The sequence below is a fragment of the Oncorhynchus clarkii genome, chromosome 9, assembly GCF_045791955.1.
Source record: "Oncorhynchus clarkii lewisi isolate Uvic-CL-2024 chromosome 9, UVic_Ocla_1.0, whole genome shotgun sequence".
Lineage (NCBI taxonomy): Eukaryota > Metazoa > Chordata > Actinopteri > Salmoniformes > Salmonidae > Oncorhynchus > Oncorhynchus clarkii.
The window spans coordinates 37,595,092-37,616,939 of record NC_092155.1 but is presented as its reverse complement, the minus strand read 5'-3'; the positions used below and the strand labels follow the sequence as shown (position 1 = coordinate 37,616,939).

Sequence of the window (21,848 nt, the reverse complement as noted above, 5' to 3'; positions counted from 1 at the left end):
AAGTGCTGTTATCGTGAAGTGGAAACATCTATGAGCAACCACGGCTCAGCCGCGAAGTGGTAGGACACACAAGCTCACAGAATGGGACCACTGAGTGCTGAGGCGCGTACCGTGGTAAATTGTCTGTCCTCGGTTGGAACACTCACTACCGAGTTCCAATCTGCCTCTGGAAACAACATCAACACTAGAACTGTTCATCGGGAGCTTCATGAAATGGGTTTCCGTGGCCGAGCAGCCGCACACAAGCCTTAGATCTCCATGCAATGCCAAGTGTCAGCTGGAGTGGTGAAAGCTTGCCTCCATTGGACTCAGTGGAGCAGTGAAAACGTATTCTCTGGAGTGATGAATAACGCTTCACCATCTGAGAACGCTACCTGTCACAATGCATAGTGCCAACTTTAAAGTTTGGTGGAGGAGGAGTAATGGTCTGGGGCTGTTTTTCATGGTTCGGGAAATCTTAACGATACATCATACAATTACATTTTAGACAATTCTGTGCTTCCAACTTTGTGGCAACAGTTTGGGGAAGGCCCTTTCCTGTTTCAGCATAAAAATCCCCTGTGCACAAAGTGTGGTCCATACAGAAATTGTATGTTGAGATCAGTGTGGGAAAACTTGACTGGCCTGCACAGAGCCCTGACCTCAACCCCATCGAACACCTTTGGGATGAATTGGAACGCCGACTGTGAGCCAGGCCTAATCGCCAAACATTAGTGCCTAACTTCACTAATGCTCTTGTGGCTGAATGGAAGCAAGTCCTCGCAGCAATGTTCCAACATCTAGTGGAAAGCCTTCACAGAAGAGGCTGGCAAAGGGGAACAACTCCATATTAATGTCCATGCTTTTGGAATGAGATGCTCGACGAGCGGGTGTCCACATACCTTTTTTCATGTAGTGTAAGCTACAACGTCTAAACGTACTACGGCTAGCTAGCCATCAGTTAGGGTCAACCCCAATTTGAACTCAATTCTGTTCAGGAAATGAATAAATTATAATTTAGGAATCTAGAAAATTGCCCTTTTGTGTCAAGATTTACATTTTTAATTCATCCACTGAATTCCACCCAATTATGTTGAATGCACTGCGTTAATATGGAGCTAACCCCATCCATGTCATCATTACCAAAGAGGAAAGGGAGGGAAAGAGACAGAGATGGAGAGATAGAAAAGGCAGCGAAAGAGTTAGTCAGAATGAGCGAGAAAGAGGCAGAATGATAGAAGCAGAATGATAGAGGCAGAGATAATCAATTCATGTTTGTAGCAGCTCAGACAAACCGTCTCAGTGTACCAGAAGGATGCTGACTCTGTGACACTGTTCCTCCTGTCCGTTTCTGTGTGTCTATAGAGGACTACTGGGGCATGACCACGTTGGACCTGATTAAAAGGGAAGGCAGCAGCCTGGGCCTCACCATCTCCGGGGGGTCCGATAAGGACGGCAAGCCCAGAGTGTCAAACCTGCGGCCAGGTGGGCTAGCTGCCAGGTGAGATCTTGGCTAGGATGACACATCTGTAACCAGGCAACCGCAGTGAGGTGTCTGTGTGTGTTACCCGCCACCCACACATGTCGTCCTAACCTAGGGATTATAGACACTGCAGTAGATCAGCTTTTTACTGGGTGATGTTTAGCCTGGAACTGATATTACACCAGGACACAGTCTATGAGAGAGTCTCCTCTGTTAATTAACAAGATAAATATGGATGTTCCCACCTACTCACCAATCACACAAACTAAATGAAATGACCTTTTACTACAGTGAATTATTTTGTATTAAGTTTATGTAGAGAACATTTTCAGCAACTACCTGCTTTATTTAATTGCCTCTATTCGCTTGGCATTCATAATCTTTTACGCTGCTTCTACTCTCTGTTTATCATATATGCATAGTCACTTTAACTATACATTCATGTACATACTACCTCAATTGGCCCGACCAACCATCAGTGCTCCCACACATTGGCTAACCAGGCTACCTGCATTGTGTCCTGCCACCCACCACCCCCTCTTTTACGCTACTGCAACTCTCTGTTCATCATATATGCATAGTAACCGTATCTACGTGTACATACTACCTGAATCAGCCTGACTAACCGGTGTCTGTATGCAGCCTCGCCACTGTATACAGCCTCTACTGTTAATTTTCATTGTCTTTTTACTGTTGTTTTATTTCTTAACTTACCTATTGTTCACACAATACCTTTTTTGCACTGTTGGTAAGCATTTCACTGTAAGGTCTACTACACCTGTTGTATTTGGCGCACGTGACAAATAAATTTTGATTTGATGTAATGTTTCTATTTTGGAGTGTGGATGTCACACCCTGACCTTGGAGATCCTTTTTATGTCTCTATTTTGGTTTTTGTCAGGGCGTGAGTTGGGGTGGGCATTTCTATGTGTTGTGTTTCTATGATTTTCTATCTCTATGTTTTGGCCGGGTATGGTTCTCAATCAGGGACAGCTCTCTATCTTTGTCTCTGATTGGGAACCATACTTAGGTGCCTTTGTTCCCACCTGTCTTGGTGGGAAGTTGACATTCTTTATGGCACTTAGCCTTAAGCTTCACGGTTTTGTTTTGTAGTGTGTATTGTTTTGTCCGGCGTCTTTTTCTTTATTAAAGAACATGTACGCTCACCACGCTGCACCTTGGTCCGCTCCTTTCAACAGCCGTAACAGTGGAGCGATGTTATTTTAGTACAGATAGTCTAATTAACATTCAGCTCATTTAATTTGTTCCCATGTCAGCCACGAGAGCAAAACCCAGTGGAAAGCACTCACGCTTCAGTGACTAAGCATCATGTGACTGCTAGCCTCTACTGACACACACACATTAAATACTTGGAATATAATATTCTTTCTGCCACCACCGAGGTGTCTCAGTGTAGAATGTGATCGGAGGACTAGACATGACAATCATAATATTGATGAACAGCTTCTCACCATTATAACCTTTACAACATTGGCCTCTTTGCTGGTCTGTAGGTCTCGTATACAGTAAACCCTGAGTGTACAATACATTAGGAACACCTGCTCTTTCCATGACAAAGGCTGACCAGGTGAATCAGCTTGAAATCTATGTTCCCTTATTGTTGTCACTTAAATCCACTTCAATCAGTGTAGATGAAGGGTTGGAGGAGGATTTTTAATAGAGACATGGTTTGTGTATGTGCGCCATTCATAAAAGTGAACGGGCAAGAAATAATATTTACAGTTCATTCGGGAGTATTCAGACCCCTGGACTTTTTCCACATATTGCTATGTTAGACTTTTTCTAAAATTGATACAAATTGTTTTTGCTCATCAATCTACACACAATACCCCGTAATGACAAAAACAGGTTTTTAGACATTTTTGCTAATTTCTTAAAAATAAAAACAGAAATAACTTATTTACATAAGTATTCAGACGCTTTGCTATGAGACTCGAAATTGAACTCAGGTGCATCCTGATTCCATTGATCATCCTTGAGATGTTTCCACATCTTGGTTGCACCTGTGGTCAATTCTATTGATTGGTCATGATTTGGAAAGGCACACACCAGTCTGTATAAAGGTACCTCAGTTGACAGTGCATCTCAGAGCAAAAACCATGAGGTCAAAGAAATTGACAGGATTGTGTCGAGGCAAAGATCTTGGGAAGGGTAACAAAACATGTCTGCAGCATTGAAGGTCCCCAAGAACACAGTGGCCATCATTCTTAAATGGAAGAAGTTTGGAACCACCAAGTATGTACCTAGAGCTGGCCGCCCGGCCAAACTGAGCAATTGGGGACAAAGGCCTTGGTCATGGAGGTTACCAAGAACCCGATGGTCACTCTGACAGCGCTCCAGAGTTCCTCTGTGGAGATGGGAGAACCTTCCAGAAGGACAACCATCTCTGCAGCACTCCACCAATCAGGCCTTTATGGTAGAGTGGCCAGACAGAAGCCAGTCCTTAGCAAAAGACACATGACAGCCCGCTTGGAGTATGCCAAAAGGCACCTAAAGGACAATCAGACTATGTGAAACAAGATTCTCTGGTCTGATAAAACCAAGATTGAACTCTTTGGCCTGAATGCCAAGAGTCACGTCTGGAGGAAACCCTACGGTGAAGCATGGTGGTGGCGGCATCTCTGCTGTGGGGATGTTTTTCAGCAGCAGGGACTTGGAGAATAGTCAGGACCGAGGGAAAGATTAACGAAGCAAAGTACAGAGAGATCCTTGATGAAAACCTTATACAGAGCACTCAGGAATTCAGACTGGGGCGAAGGTACACCTTCCAACATGACAACGACCCTAAGCACACAGCCAAGACAATGCAGGAGTGGCTTCGGGACAAGTCTCAATGTCCTCGAGTGGCCCGGACTTGAACCCGATCTAACATCTCTGGAGAGAACTGAAAATAGCTGCGCAGCGACGCTCTCCATCCAGCCTGACAGAGCTTGAGAGGATCTGCAAAGAAGAATGGGAGAAACTACCCGAAATACAGGTGCGCCAAGCTTGTACTCAAGAAGACTCAAGGCTTTAATCACTCCCAAAGGCGCTTTAGCAATGTACTGATTGAAGGGTCTGAATACTTATGTAAATGTGATATCAGTTTTTAATTTCATTTTGTGAAAATCAATTTTTGATTTGTCATTATGGGGTAATGTGTGTAGATTGGGGATTTTTGTTTGTTATCCATTTTAGAATAAGGCTGTAATGTAACAAAATGTGTAAAAAGTCCAAGGGTCTGAATACTTTCCGAATGCACTGTAAGTGTCCTTTGAACAGGGTATGGTAGTAGGTGCCAGGCACACCGGTTTGAGTGTATCAAGAACTACAACACTGCTGGGTTTTTCACGCTCATCAGTTTCCTGGATATATCAAGAATGGTCCACCACCCAAAGCACATCCAGCCTACCTTACACAACTGTGAGAAGCATTGGAGTCAACATGGCCTAGCATCCCTGTGGAACGCTTTTGACACCTTGTAGAGTCCATGCCCCGACGAATTGACACAGTTCTAATGGCAAAAGAGGGTCCAACTAAATATTAGGAAGGTCTTCCTAATGTTTTTTTACACTCAGCGTATATCTATGTTGAGATGAGAACGTATGACCGTGTTTGGTTAACTGATGCGGATGTGTGTGTCCTGCATCACTGTAGCAATTGTCAGTAGCCCAGAGGTGTAGCAGAGCAGTACATCTATTTAAATAGCATCTAAATGAGCTTCATGTTGACACACAATGTCACATGAGAGACACCATGTGCAACATCTCTCTCCTTTTCTCTGTCTGACTGGAGAATGTTTAGCACTACTTCTTAGCACCCGTTCTTCTTGTCCATCGCAATAGCAACGATTTACATGAATATAGCTTGTGTTACAAATATGTTACAAAGGTGCCAAACAGTGTTCATGACAGGGCAAAGATGAAAATACACAACAATGTTCTCAAGCCATCAGGACATGAGATGTTGTTTTGAGAGTATCGTTATGAGTAGGGCCAGGAGTTTTTCCAAAGCATGTGACCCAACCCAGATTTATTCCTGGCTATAAGTGACATGGTCAGGAAAACTCCTGGCCCTACTCATCAACCAACATTTTCAATTGTTAATCCATCCTCCTGTCTGCACAGGAGTGACCAGCTGAATGTGGGAGACTACATCAAGTCAGTGAACGGCATCAACCTGTCCAAGCTCCGCCACGATGAGATCATCAGCCTGCTGAAGAACATAGGAGAGCGTGTGGTTCTGGAAGTGGATTACGAACTACCTCCTTTTGGTACGAGCACTTCTAGTGTGTAGGCCTGCCTCTGGGCTGCTGTTAGTAGTTATGTTACGTCCATGTCTTTGCATTTCAAATTACATATACGATATTGCAGATCAGGTCAACATATCTTGCTTTTGTTCTTGGCTGAAAAGCCTCCAGTTCTCTCTGTTGTTGTATTCTTACCATCGGACGTTATTCCAGTACAGTACTAGCTCATCTATTTCTGGACTGTGACCCAAAAATAATAGTAATAATAAATAATTGATTATCCCATTGGAGGCTGGTTTCATTTTCAATTGGAGGACGTGCTCATTATAATGGCCAAAATGGAACGTGGGATGGGTTTTATGTCTTCGATAAATTTCAATTTATTCTAGCCATGAGCCGTCCTCCCTTCACCAACCTCCACCGGATGATCCAGTGGTGACTTATAATGATTCAACCTCCAAAACAGCTACCCAGCAATAGGTTGTACCTCTGGCAGTGAGTGGGTTGCAGTTAACACTATCTTACAATGTTCCATTATTTTAAAGGTGGATAAAACCTTCATGCCACTGTGTTTTTGCAATGGTGATTGGGTTTGTGACCTAAGATGGTGTTGGTCTGATTCTGTTATTGTGTCTAAACTCTGAACTTCTTTCCCTCTCTGTTTTCAGTCCAGAACACTCCCACAAGTGTTATAGCTAAGACTATAGAGTTGTGCCTATACAAGGAGGGCAACAGCTTTGGATTCGTCATGAGAGGTGGGCATCATCAAGTCTGTTAGAATGTGTATTAAAGGGTGGGAAAGGATGAAAGATTGCGCTAGAGCTGGTTTGTGTTCTGTTGTTCTAGGAGGGTTCCATGAAGACTGGCACAGGTCTCGTCCTCTGGTAGTGACCTACGTACGGCATGGGGGTCCAGCTGATCGGTAAAGACATGCAGAAGAGATAAGACTGTGTGCGTGCACACATGCTTATACCCTCATGAGTATGTCACATTAGTAAGCGCAAGGATGTTTCTATCATTTTGGGGGCTCTAAGCAAGATTTTGTTGGGGGCCTCTCACAACTCACTGGCAAACAATTTAGGGGTTCCCCTCTTGGTGGCGCAGAGAAAAAGGTGAAGCTTTACAGGGCATTTTCTGCAATTCTACACATTTAGCCATTTTAGCAGTTTTAAAACACATTTCATGTGATTCACATTTCAAATAAATAAAATATTATTTCTCAAATGCTTGGTAAACAACAGGTGTAAACTCACAGTGAAATGTTTACTTACGAGCCCTTCCCAACAGTGCAGAGAAAAGCATTATACAAACAATAACACAAGGAATAAATGCACGAGTAAAAATAACTTGGCTATATACAGTTTAAGTCAGAAGTGTATGTAAACTTCTGACTTCATTTCACTGTGAGTTTACACCTGTTGTTTACCAAGCATTTGAGAAATAATATTTTATTTATTTGAAATGTGAATCACATGAAACATGTGTTTTAAAACTGCTAAAATGGCTAAATGTGTAGAATTGCAGAAAATGCCCTGTAAAGCTTCACCTTTTTCTCTGCGCCACCAAGAGGGGAACCCCTAAATTGTTTGCCAGTGAGTTGTGAGAGTCATTAACACTCGTTTTTCAACCACTCCACAAATTTCTTGTCAACAAACTATAGTTTTGGCAAGTCGGTTAGGACATCTACTTTGTGCATGACACAAGTAATTTTTCCAACAATTGTTTATTTCGCTTATAATTCACTGTATCACAATTCCAGTGGGTCAGAAGTTTACATACACTAAGTTGACTGTGCCTTTAAACAGCTTGGAAAATTCCAGAAAACAATGTCATGTCTTTAGAAGCTTCTGATAGGCTAATTGACATCATTTGATTCAAATGAGGTGCACCTGTTGATGTATTTCAAGGCCTACCTTCAAACTCAGTGCTCCTTTGCTTGACATCATGGGAAAATCAAAAGAAATCAGCCCAAAAATTGTAGACCTCCACAAGTCATCCTTGGGAGCAATCTCCAAACGCCTGAACAAACAATAGTACGCAAGTAATAACACCATGGGACCATGCAGCTGTCACACCGCTCAGGAAAGAGACGCGTTCTGTCTCCTAGAGTTGAACGTACCTTGGTGCGAAAAGTGAAAATCAATCCCCGAACAACAGCAAAGGACCTTGTGAAGATGATGGAGGAAACAGCTACAAAAGTATCTATATCTACAGTAAAACGAGTCCTACTATTCTGACCTTTCACATTCTTAAAATAAAGTGGTGATCCTAACTGACCTAAAACAGGGACTTTTTTTTTATATAAGGATTAAATGTCAGGAATTGTTCAAAACTGAGTTTAAATGTATTTGGCTAAGGTGTATGTAAACTTCTGACTTCAACTGTACACTGTGTACCAGTACCGAGTCGATGTCCAGGGGTACGAGGTAATTGAGGTAGATATGTGTGTATATATAGGTAGGGGTAAAGTGAATAGGCAACAGGATAGATAATAAGCAGTAGGAGCAGCGTATGTGATGAGTCAAAATAATTAGTGCAAAGGGGAGCATCAATTCAAATAGTCTGAGTAGCTATTTGGTTAACTATTTTGTCTCATGGCTTGGGGGTAGAAGCTGTTCATGATCCTGTTGGTTCCAGACTTGGTGCATTCTTTGGGGTCTTTCTCTGATACTGCCTGATATAGAGGTCATTGATGGCAGGGAGCTTGACCCCAGTGATGTACTGGGCCATACGCACTACCCTCTGTAGTGCCTTGTGATCGGATGCCAAGCAGTTGCCATACCAAGGGGTGGCTATCCAGTTAAGATGCTCTCAATGGTGCAGCTGTTTAACTTTTTGAGGATATGAAAGTCCACAACAAATATTTTCACCCTCCTGAGGGGGAATAGGCGTTGTCGTGCCTTTTTCACAGTTGGTGTGTGTGGACCATGTTAATTCCTTAGTGTCATGTCTTTGGCATCATTAAACTGAAGACTGTTTAGTTTATCAAATAAATTCTCTGTAATTATTATTATTATGTGATTAACTAATCAGGTAGATGTAATTAACTAGGAAGTCGGGGCACCAGGGAAAATATTCAGACTGCACGAACGCAGTCTTCACTATGAGTCATCCATACATCAATTCTCAATCATTTATTTATTTATTAACTAACTAAATAAACACAGAAATGCACAAACAAATAAAGGAAATGATAACGGAGTTTCCCTAGTGGGATAAACCGGTATCGCGGCTTGGTGGACAAAAGGGAAGTGGGGGTCGACTGAGATAAGACACTACAAAGTTGATAATTATAACAATTGAAATGCTTTGCACATGAACGCTCACTCATTTGTGAGAGTTTGTCCGCCCTCTTTCTCTCTGCCATGGTTAGAATGGATAGTCCTACAATCTAAGCTAGATGCCCTCAATCTCACTCAAATCATCAAGGAACCCACCAGGTACAACCCTAACTCTGTAAACAAGGGCACCCTCATAGACGTCATCCTGACCAACTGGCCCTCCAAATACACCTTCGCTGTCTTCAACCAGGATCTCAGCGATCACTGCCTCATTGCCTGTATCCGCTACGGAGCCGCAGTCAAACGACCACCCCTCATCACTGTCAAACGCTCCCTAAAACACTTCTGTGAGCAGGCCTTTCTAATCGACCTGGCCCGGGTATCCTGGAAGGACATTGACCTCATCCTGTCAGTTGAGGATGCCTGGTCTTTCTTTAAAAGTAACTTCCTCACCATTTTAGATAAGCATGCTCCGTTCAAAAAATGCAGAACTAAGAACAGATATAGCCCCTGGTTCACTCCAAACCTGACTGCCCTCGACCAGCACAAAAACATCCTGTGGCGGACTGCACTAACATCGAATAGTCCCCGCGATATGCAACTGTTCAGGGAAGTCAGGAACCAATACACACAGTCAGTCAGGAAAGCTAAAGCCAACTTCTTCAGGCAGAAGTTTGCATCCTGTAGCTCCAACTCCAAAAAGTTCTGGGACACTGTGAAGTCCATGGAGAACAAGAGCACCTCCTCCCAGCTGCCCACTGCACTGAGGCTAGGTAACACGGTCACCACCGATAAATCCATGATTATCGAAAACTTCAACAAGCATTTCTCAACGGCTGGCCATGCCTTCCGCCTGGCTACTCCAACCTCAGCCAACAGCCCCCCCCCCCCCCCGCAGCTACTCGCCCAAGCCTCTCCAGGTTCTCCTTTACCCAAATCCAGATAGCAGATGTTCTGAAAGAGCTGCAAAACCTGGACCTGTACAAATCAGCTGGGCTTGACAATCTGGACCCTCTATTCCTGAAACTATCCGCCGCCATTGTCGCAACCCCTATTACCAGCCTGTTCAACCTCTCTTTCATATCGTCTGAGATCCCCAAGGATTGGAAAGCTGCCGCAGTCATCCCCCTCTTCAAAGGGGGCGACACCCTGGACCCAAACTGTTACAGACCTATATCCATCCTGCCCTGCCTATCTAAGGTCTTCGAAAGCCAAGTCAACAAACAGGTCACTGACCATCTCGAATCCCACCGTACCTTCTCCGCTGTGCAATCTGGTTTCCGAGCCGGTCACGGGTGTACCTCAGCCACGCTCAAGGTACTAAACGATATCATAACCGCCATCGATAAAAGACATTACTGTGCAGCCGTCTTCATAGACCTTGCCAAGGCTTTCGACTTTGTCATTCACCGTATTCTTATTGGCAGACTCAGTAGCCTCGGTTTTTCGGATGACTGCCTTGCCTGGTTCACCAATTACTTTGCAGACAGAGTTCAGTGTGTCAAATCGGAGGGCATGCTGTCCGGTCCTCTGGCAGTCTCTATGGGGGTGCCACAGGGTTCAATTCTCGGGCCGACTCTTTTCTCTGTATATATCAATGATGTTTCTCATGCTGCAGGCGATTCCCTGATCCACCTCTACGCAGACGACACCATTCTATATACTTCCGGCCCGTCCTTGGACACTGTGCTATCTAACCTCCAAACGAGCTTCAATGCCATACAGCACTCCTTCTGTGGCCTCCAACTGCTCTTAAACGCTAGTAAAACCAAATGCATGCTTTTCAACCGTTCGCTGCCTGCACCCGCACGCCTGACCAGCATCACCACCCTGGATGGTTCCGACCTTGAATATGTGGACATCTATAAGTACCTAGGTGTCTGGCTAGACTCTAAACTCTCCTTCCAGACCCATATCAAACATCTCCAATCGAAAATCAAATCAAGAGTCGGCTTTCTATTCCGCAACAAAGCCTCCTTCACTCACGCCGCCAAACTTACCCTAGTAAAACTGACTATCCTACCGATCCTCGACTTCGGCGATGTCATCTACAAAATTGCTTCCAACACTCTACTCAGCAAACTGGATGCAGTTTATCACAGTGCCATCCGTTTTGTCACTAAAGCACCTTATACCACCCACCACTGCGACTTGTATGCTCTAGTCGGCTGGCCCTCGCTACATATTCGTCGCCAGACCCACTGGCTCCAGGTCATCTACAAGTCCATGCTAGGTAAAGCTCCGCCTTATCTCAGTTCACTGGTTACGATGGCAACACCCATCCGTAGCACGCGCTCCAGCAGGTGTATCTCACTGATCATCCCTAAAGCCAACACCTCATTTGGCCGCCTTTCGTTCCAGTTCTCTGCTGCCTGTGACTGGAACGAATTGCAAAAATCGCTGAAGTTGGAGACTTTTATCTCCCTCATTAACTTCAAACATCTGCTATCTGAGCAGCTAACCGATCGCTGCAGCTGTACATAGTCTATTGGTAAATAGCCCACCCATTTTCACCTACCTCATCCCCATACTGTTTTTATTTATTTATTTTTCTGCTCTTTTGCACAACAATATCTCTACCTGTACATAACCATCTGATCATTTATCACTCCAGTGTTAATCTGCATAATTGTAATTATTCGCCTACCTTCTCATGCCTTTTGCACACAATGTATATATAGACTCCCCTTTTTTCTACTGTGTTATTGACTTGTTAATTGTTTACTCCATGTGTAACTCTGTGTTGTCTGTTCACACTGCTATGCCTTATCTTGGCCAGGTCGCAGTTGCAAATGAGAACTTGTTCTCAACTAGCCTACCTGGTTAAATAAAGGTGAAATAAAAAATAAAAAATAAATAAAAAAAAGAATAGTTCAGAGTAACATTCAGCAATGTTGTTATAGAATAGATGTTTCGGCGGTTGTCGGTCTTTGCGTTCAATCGTACCAAATTCCTAGCTGCAGACTAGTAATTAGTATGAAATAAAAAAACATTCTGTCTGTGTCGATAGTCTTAGAGTTTAACCACGTGATATGGTTAAGAGATTCAGCAATCTACTCAAACCTCAACTCCCTCTGTGATGACGTACTGGTCTGAAACCTTAGCCCTCTCGTGGTTATCGAGGTAAGCTGGTCTCTACTCAAACCTTAGCCCTCTCGTAATTGAGAGAAGCATGGTCTGAAGATAAATTCCTAAGGTGGGGGTTATATTTGGAAGAGCAGAAAAAGGCTGTCCCATGACGCCAGATCAATGTCTGTGCTCATGGGGCGGGCCAATGACTTAGTTAACTTTAAAGGGTTCCCTTTCATTAAACAGTTTAAAATCACATTACATAAGTTCACAAATAGTTTCATCTTTACTCATTCATTTTATACAACAATTAGATGTAAGACTCATAACTGAGACTCTTGTATAAACAGGGTTATGGTAATGTGGCTGTATCGTCTATCCTGAGTTTCACAAAATGTATCAAAATGGACCAGTTCGTAGCTGGCTACTTCACCGACTGTTTATACATTCTCCAGAACATGAATATTGTTCAGTTCTCAAGTTCTGTGATGTGGAAGAAATTCCTTTGTTCTCCTGTGAAACCTTTTCTCTCTATATACTGTCTGGCCATGAGGAAGAGAGTCTCCTCCAGGAATTTACGACCTGAGATAACAGCAGCCTGAGTGTAGGCGAGAGAGAGAGAGGGAAGGCGCTATACCCAAAAAGGGCCACATCATGACATTAGTCACAGGTTTACGTCATCAGATACATTGTCAGAGCGCAAAAGAACATTGTACTGTCTACACTCGGTTTGTGGTTGATATTAAAATGCTTTTATTAAATTGATTTTAATCAGAACGAGAGTTTTGTTGCTAAGGATTCCACGACGTGGTTAGCCTTTACGGCTGGAACTGCAAGTTTGTGTTCCATTTTGTTGTGTGGATTCTGCAAGTGCTAGCTGGCTGTACTAGAGACACCTGTTTTCATCGTGGGAAAGAATCATTGTTATCGTTTTCGTAAAACAACTGGTTGCAATAACGAGCCAACCTGGATACTAAGGAGATCCTGAGGGAAATTGACTAGTATCAACAGCTTTACGCTATGGAGGAGCAACATACTCCATCATGGAAAGATTCGACTACCTTTAACCCGACAAAATTAAGAAAAACAGATTAATCTACAGACACGGACGATTGACTTACCGTTAAAGTTGAGGCTAGTGTTCTGGCTGGAATCCATGCAACACTGGAAAAGTTGTGTGAGGAGGTCAGGGATGGACTGAAACAATAATTCAGGCCGAGAATTTGACTCCTTCCCAGGCCACCCTGTTCACGCAAACCTCCAGACAGCTAATTTTGTAGGCTAACCCTGTTTGTTGTGTAACAGGTACCAAACTAGTTTTACATTTGGCCACTTTGTTCATCTGGGATGAAAGTTATCCACATTACAAAATACAAACATTTGGAACTGACCAACAAGTAGCCTATCTGAACACTGAGTTCTCAAGGTATGCTATGGCTATGGATGCACCCTCAAAAACTCACTAAGAATAAACCAATCATAGCACATACAAATGTACAAGGCTAGACACACAAAACAATTAGCCTACACTTTTTAAAAAGAGAATGAGATATACAGAGTTAGCTCAAATGTTCAAATTATTATCTTTATGTTCAAGCATATCAAAAGTATCAAAAAACTTCACACACACACATCCACTGAACTTGAACATAAGCTACAACAATGTAAGTATAATACAAAAGTCGAAAAAGCACTCCTCTACAAAAATGTTTAGATTACAATGTTCACTCACTTGTGTCCATAAAGCAAACAGCACAAAAATAAACACTTCTATACACCGAGTCAATGAAATTGAACATTGGCTTCATAACTGCAAGTATAATATGAAAGTCCAAAAAACATGCCTCTGTACAAAAGCTTTAACTCACAGCAAATGTTATTTCACCCTTGTCAGCCTGTCAAGGAAGAGTCATAGCATACCAACTTCAGAATAACCAGGAAGTAATTACCACTAGTAAACCAGTAGGCGGCGTGCTAACTCACTGCTCTCTGCCATCTTGTCAATGATGTCATCTTTGTCAAGTCCCATAAGAATCTCCTTCTCTGTTGCCATCAAAAGGAACGCTTCAAGGTTCTCTTGAGTGAGGGAGATTCTTAGGCGGTTCTTCATGAATTTCAGGGTGGAGAAGGTCCTCTCACAAGCCATCTGAGTGATGGATAGGGTAAGGTGGAGCTTGTAGCCCAAATCAATCATGTGATAAGCATCTGTGGGCAGATTGTACTGAGACAGGAGAAGGTAGCAGCATATCGGGCAGTTTTTACATGTGGAACAACTTCTGCTCACCAACTCCAAACTTTCATCAGGATCCTCAAAGCCTTCATCACTGGCGGTGGCGGACCTGGTGTTGTACTCCTCCAATGCTGACTGTTTCAGTCTTTCCCACTGTTGTGCAAGGCTGAATGCCTCAACAGTGGCACATTCATCAATTTCCAGGAAGCATTTGCTGAGCTCCTTCATGGCTGTCTTTGGAAGGCCCTTTTCTCTGATCTCAGGAAAATGCTTTGGATTCATGCAGGAGACATCTGCACACAGCGCTACATTTGCTGCATAACGGCGGTGAATACTTTCAACAACAGTGTCCAGTACCGCATTGTGGATCTTGATTTTGTAATCCATATCTGCATTAGCAATGGGCTCGTCTTCTTCCAACTCACCTGGTTTTCTCTTCTTTTTCCTGTTGTTGTTCTCTTCTCTGGGAGAGCAGTCTGAGCTTCGGCATCACAGTCCTGCTGCTCTTCCAGAATGCCATTGGCCCACTCAACAAAGTCGTCTGCTGCCCTCTTCACACCCACACTCTCAGGTTATCCTCCGTTCCCGTCACCAAGTGCGGTGCTGTTACAATATCCATGCCACTTGTTTGCAAGTATTTAGAGAGAGGGGACGTCTGCTCAAAAATGCTGAGAAAAACCTCAGCTGTAAGTATGGTTTCATACTTTAGGAGAGCATCCTTGTACCCTTGGGCCTTGCTTCGGATGGCAGGTTTTATGGTCACATCCTGTTCAATTCTTTCCATAGTGATGACCACATCCGCGTAAAGTGCACGGTCAGGCTTTGCAAAGCTTCCAAATACATTCCTCAAGGCCTCGTCTTTGGCCCACCAGCGTGTTTCACCAATTACATCAAGCCGTCTGTGTCTCCTGTCCTCACTGGTTTCCTCCCATAGCTTCCTGTGCTTGTAGGAATCTCGAACGAACACTGTAATGTCATTCAGTAGTGAGGAAAGGGATTCACTTGCCATAACAACCAGTGGTGTAGGTTAGCACAAGGTTGAGGACATGTGAGTAACACCTTATGTGTACTTGGTTAGGAGACTCTCCTGTGAGAGACGCAGAGAAGCCCCTGTACAGTCCCTGCATATTAGCTGCTCCGTCTGTTGCATTACCAACACACTGTTTGATATCTATGTCCATCTTCAAGGGTCTGTTTCACAAGGTCCACAAAGTACTGTCCAGTCGATGACTCACAATGACCGCAATGAGTCTCACATGGACAACATCAGTGACATATCACAGACCTACTGCACACTGGTCTTTAGATGTTAAATCCTGTGTTATGTTAATTTGTATTGAGAACATCCCTGCCTTTCTCAATTCAACAGCAATTGTCTGCTGAATCAACATTCTGATGACTTCAATTACTTTATTTGCTGTTGTTTTGGACGTCATAGTTACCAAGGACCCTCTTCCTTTACTTCCCATCTGCTTCTTGCTCTTCTCAATGCAATCACTAACATGCTCTTGTAGGCAGACGTCATATTTGCTTAGCAACAATATAAGCTCAAGAAATTTGCCATGATTGACGGCCATGTTTTCCAAGTTATATGCAGCTTTGTGTCTGTGTTCTCTGTAGCTAAACCCACATTTACCAAGAACTTTAAATACATCAATCACACGTTCCATAACTTGTTTCCTCTTTCTGGCCTGGTCTCGTTGAACTGACATTTGCTTATCACTCAGAAGGGTACGGATGTCTGCTTTGCTGGCTCTGAGGAAAAAGGCTTCTGAACTTTCTCTATGGGTCTTGCTTCTCTCATGTTCCTGTACTCTCTGATGGGCATGTTTCCAGGCCTGCATGCCTCCTTTGACAAATGCCCTATCACTGGTTGAAGGTTTTGCAAATGCAAGACATACTGAGCAGAACAAGGTGTGAGTTACTTCATTATATGTCAGTCTGTTTGTGACGTCTTTGGAGTGGAATACATTGGGAATAACTCTTTTGAGTGGTTTGTTTTGGGTGGTACTGAACAAATAAGTCAAAGTCCTTGGACTGAGGACGGGAAAAATAATCAAATGTATTTTCAGTGCTTTCGCTGTCCCTTTCTATTTTCCCTGTACTGGGCTCTGAACCTCTCTCTCTCTGCACATCTGGTTGCTCTGCAGAATGAGATTAACATTGTAGATAACCTCAATTTAAACTTGTATTACTTGTGCAGTCATCGATTGTATGTCCCCCGATTACAGTCCTACTGATAATCTCATAAATAAAGCACATACTAATCTAAAATCATAACCTGCATGTTTAGGTTTGTGCTCTGAAGTTGTACCTGAAGGTTCCTGCTCTGAGTCTGACTCTGAACTGACCACCGTCTCCAATTCAGCAGGAGCACCTGAAGCTCTAGTGCTGCTTCCTTCTCCACCTCTCTAGTGCTGCTGCTGCTTCCTTCTCCACCTCTCTAGTGCTGCTGCTGCTTCCTTCTCCACCTCTCTAGTGCTGCTGCTGCTTCCTTCTCCACCTTTCTAGTGCTGCTGCTTCCTTCTCCACCTTTCTAGTGCTGCTGCTGCTTCCTTCTCCACCTCTCTAGTGCTGCTGCTGCTGCTTCCTTCTTCACCTTTCTAGTGCTGCTGCTGCTTCCTTCTCCACCTTTCTAGTGCTGCTGCTGCTTCCTTCTCCACCTTTCTAGTGCTGCTGCTGCTTCCTTCTCCACCTTTCTAGTGCTGCTGCTGCTTCCTTTGTAAAGAAAAGACTCTATTATCATACTCACTATCATTAGTGTATCAGTAGGCTACATTAATACAGCTCTGGAAAAAATTAAGAATGGTCTCTTAATTTGGACTGGTCTCTTAATTTGGACTGGTCTCTTAATTTTTCCCAGAGCTGTATATTATCGTAGTGACTTCTAATGCTGGTACTAATGGTGCTAATGATCTTTGTCATTGCCTGTGCTGTGTCACACTCTCTTGTCGAACAGTTTTATAATTTAATATGTTTATTGTTTGTCTATCTTTTTTATTTATTTGTCTATAAGTTTATACAGTGGGGCAAAAAAGTATTTAGTCAGACACCAATTGTGCAAGTTCTCCCACTTAAAAAGATGAGATAGGCCTGTAATTTTCATCATAGGTACACTTCAACTATGACAGACAAAATTAGAAACAAAAATCCAGAAAATCACATTGTAGGATTTTTTATGAATTTATTTGCAAATTATGGTGGAAAATAAGTATTGTATATTAAAAGCGCCATTGCTAGGTTGTTTTAACTACTCCTATAGAAATGGTTTGTCAGGTACTCCGCAGGAAGGTCTGATTTCTCTATTATTAAAACAAGACCCAGATGGCAAATATAAAGACCCAGTCTGTAACAAAAAAAACATTTGGAGGCCCCTTACTCTTCAAAGTTGTGATGCAAAATGCATAGCACCTAGAATTAAAAGGGTTTCACCAGGTATTGTTCATCCTGATCAGACAGGTTTTTTACATGGACGATATATTGGACATAATATACGACTACTAGAAATAATAGAACATCATGAAACATCTAAGAAGCCAGGCCTGGTATTTATGACGGATTTTGAAAAGGCATTTGATAAAGTATGATTTTTAAAAATTTTGGTGATTCTCTTATAAAATGGGTAAAAAATAATGTATAGCAGCCCCAGGTGTAAAATAGTAAATAACGGCTACTTCTCAGAGTTTTGAATTGTCAAGAGTTAAACAAGGGTGTCCACTGTCACCATATCTATTCGTTATGGCCATCGAAATGCTACCAATTAAAATCAGATCCAACAACAACATAAGAGGATTAGAAATCCAAGGCTTAAAACAAAGGTGCCGATGACTCAAGTTTTATATTAAGTCCACAAGCTAGATTCCTGCAATGTCTCATTGAAGATCTAGATAACTTTTCTGTGCTCTCTGGACTAAAACCTAATTATGATAAGTGTACAATATTACGTATTGGATCTTTAAAAAATACAACTAACATTACTTTGCAGTTTACCTATAAAATGGGCTGATGGTGAAGTAGACATACTTGGTATTCATATCACAAAATATATAAATAAGCTCTCCACAATAAATTTCAATAGAAAACTTGTAAAAATAGACATGATCCTGCAACCATGGTGAGGTAAATACCTGTCTATTTATGGAAAAATTGCCCTGATTAACTCCTTAGTCATATCTCAGTCTACTCACTTACTTATGGTGCTGCCTACTCCTGATTATTCGTTTTTCAAATCATATGAGCAAAATATATTTCACTTCATCTGGGACGCTAAACCAGACAAAATAAAGCGTGCCTATCTATATCATGAATATGAATCGGGTGGGTTGAGATTATTAAATATAAAAGCACTAAACCTCTCTCTAAAAGCTTCACTTATTCAAAAGTTTTACTTGAACCCAAAATGGTTCTCAAGTAGATTACTAAGAAAAGCTCATTCATTGTTTAAAAATGGCCTTTTTGCAGACTGCCATGTCTCATTTTCGATTAATTGAAAATTATACTTTTTTCAAAGTATCACTCCTTTTCAAACAAGCATTGCAGAGCTGGCTACAATTTCATTCCCGTGAAAAGATAGAACAAATATTACAACAAATATTATGGCTGAACTCAAATGCGCTGGTTGATAAAATACTTGTATTTATGGGAAAGATGTTTGAAAAGGGTATTTTGCACAGTTATCACAATTTTACGGGAAGGTCTGCTCAATTCAAGAGTGCAACCAATTGATTACAGCACTACCCCAAAAAGGGAGTAGGCAGGTGGCAGCGGGAGGAGGTATGGAACTGGTCTGTCTGTCCTATATAAAGGATCAAATCTGTCAGAGGAATAAAAATAGCATAAATAGGAAAGTATACCAGTTTCATTTGAGGACCAGGATGCTAACAACTGTGCCATACACGTTGCAAAATAGTTGGGAAGAGATTTTTGATGTACTGATTCCATGGTACGAGTATGAGTTGATATATAAAACAACGCAATATTCAAGACTTTGTGCTTTTCAGCTAAAATGATTATATAGAATTCTTGTCACCAACACAATGTTAAAAATTTGGGGCATATAATCATCAAAGCTCTGCAGATTTTGTTGTGAGGATACAGAATCAATAGACCATTTATTTTGGTATTGCCCTCAGGTACCCTGTTTCTGATCTCAGGTTCAGGAATGGCTGAAAATGCATAGCATTGATCTAAAATTGACCCTAGAAATAGTACTGTTAGGATATCTGGAGAGACCGAGTCAGTAAATTACTAATATACTAATGCTCTTTGTAAAATATTTTTTCTTCAACTCGCAATCTGTGGATCCTATTTAATTAGATGGATTGAAATTGTAAGTTAAACATCACAGCATAGTTGAAAGATATGTGTTGCGTTGAAACCCAAGGAGGGTGGCCAGCAGAGATACAGTTGAAGTCGGACGTTTACATACACCTTAGACAAATATATTTAAACTCAGTTTTTCACAATTCCTGACATTTAATCCTTGTGAAAATTCAGTCTTACGTCAGTTAGGATCACCACTTTCGTTAAAAAATGTGAAATGTCAGAATAATAGCAGAGATAATGATTTATTTCAGCTTTAATTTTTTTCATCACATTCCTAGTGGGTCAGAAGTTTACATACACTCAATTAGTATTTGGAAGCATTGCCTTTAAATTGTTTAAGATGGGTCAAACATTTTGGGTAGCATTCCACAAGCGTCCCACAATAAGTTGGGTGAATTTTGACCCATTCCTCCTGACAGAGCTGGTTTGAGTCAGGTTTGTAGGCCTCCTTGCTCGCACACGCTTTTTCAGTTCTGCCCACAGATTTTCTATAGGATTGAGGTCAGGGTTTTGTGATGGCCACTCCAATATCTTGACTTTGTTGTCCTTAAGCCATTTTTCCACAACTTTTGAAGTATGCTTGGGGTCATTGTCCATTTGGAAGACACATTTGCGACCAAGCTTTAACTTCCTGACTGAGGTCTTGAGATGTTTCTTCAATATATCCACATAATTTCCCTTTCTCATGACGCCATCTATTTTGTGTGGTACACCAGTCCCTCCTGCAGCAAAGCACCCCCTCAACATGATGCGGCCACCCCTGTGCCTCACAGTTGGGATGGTGTTCTTCGGCTTGCAAGCCTCCCCTTTTTCCTCCAAGCATAACGATATGGCCAAACAGTTCTATTTTTGTCTCATCAGACCAGAGGACATTTCTCCAAAAAGTACGATCTTTGTCCCCATGTGCAGTTGCAAACCGTAGTCTGGCTTTTTTTATGGCGGTTTTGGAGCAGTGGCTTCTTCCTTGCTGAGTGGCCTTTCAGGTTATGTCGATATAGGACTCGTTTTACTGTGGATATAGATACTTGTGTACCTGTTTCCTCCAGCATCTTCACAAGGTCCTTTGCTGTTGTTCTGGGATTGATTTGCACTTTTCATCACTAAAGTACGTTCATCTCTAGGAGACAGAATGCGTCTCCTTCCTGAGCGGTTTGACAGCTGCGTGGTTCCATGGTGTTTATCTTCTTATGGGCGGGCGGGATGGTAACGTCCCACCTGGCCAACATCCCGTGAAATTGCAGAGCGCAAAATTCAAAATACTAAATTCAAAGATTGAACAATCTTGAAAATATATGTGTTATACATCAAAGTAAAGCTTAACTTCTTGTTAATCCAGCAGCTGTGTCAGATTTCAAAAAGGCTTCACGGCGAAAGCATACCATGAGATTTTCTGAGGACAGCGCCCCGCATACAAACACATGAAAATCATTTTTCAACCAGGCAAGTGCGACACAAAAGTCAGAATAGCGATATAATTAATGACTTACCTTTGAAGATCATCTTCTATTGGCACTCCAAAATGTCCCAGAAACATCACAAATGGTCCGTTTGTTCAATAATGTCCTTCTTTATGTCCCAAACATGTCAATTTATTTGGCGCGTTTGATTCAGAAATACACCGGTTTCAACTCGCCCAACATGCCTACAAAGTATCTAATAAGTTACCTGTAAACTTGGTCCAAACATTTCGAACAATGTTCCTAATCCAACCTCAGGTACCCTAAAAGGTAAATAATCGGACGGAATAAATTGTTTCTAATACCGGATAAAAACAACGTGGAGGGTGTTCCTGTTCACACGCACCAAAACAGTAGAGTCCATCTGGAGTGACACTTCCAATGAATAGGACTATTTCTTCATTTCTCAAAGAAAAACATAGAACAATTTCTAAAGACTGTTGACATCTAGTGGAAGCCATAGTAACTGCAACCAGTTTCCTAATAATAAGGGTATCGCATAGAAAACCATTGGAAAATCCTAAGACCTCAATTTTTATTTTCCCTGGATGGTTTTCCTCTGGGTTTTGCCTGCCAAATCAGTTCTGTTATACTCACATACATTATTTTAACAGTTTTAGAAACTTTAGAGTGTTTTCTATCCATATATGCATATCTTAGCTTCTGGGCCTGAGTAACAGGCAGTTTACTTTGGGCACGCTTTTCATCCGGATGTCAAAATACTGCCCCCTAACCAAGAGAGGTTATACTTGCGTACTATTCTTTGTACAGATGA

The 21,848-nt window shown here is 42.1% G+C and overlaps 1 protein-coding gene across 1 annotated transcript in view; it reads left to right on the top strand.

Moving 5' to 3' along the window:
• Positions 1-21,848, top strand: part of LOC139417536 (glutamate receptor-interacting protein 2-like) — a 75,881-nt gene that overhangs the window by 9,327 nt on the left and 44,706 nt on the right. The window contains exons 5-8 of the mRNA XM_071166787.1: positions 1,345-1,480; positions 5,590-5,735; positions 6,380-6,466; positions 6,558-6,633. Coding sequence (XP_071022888.1) covers positions 1,345-1,480; positions 5,590-5,735; positions 6,380-6,466; positions 6,558-6,633 — 445 coding nt within the window. The remainder of the gene's footprint in view (positions 1-1,344; positions 1,481-5,589; positions 5,736-6,379; positions 6,467-6,557; positions 6,634-21,848) is intronic.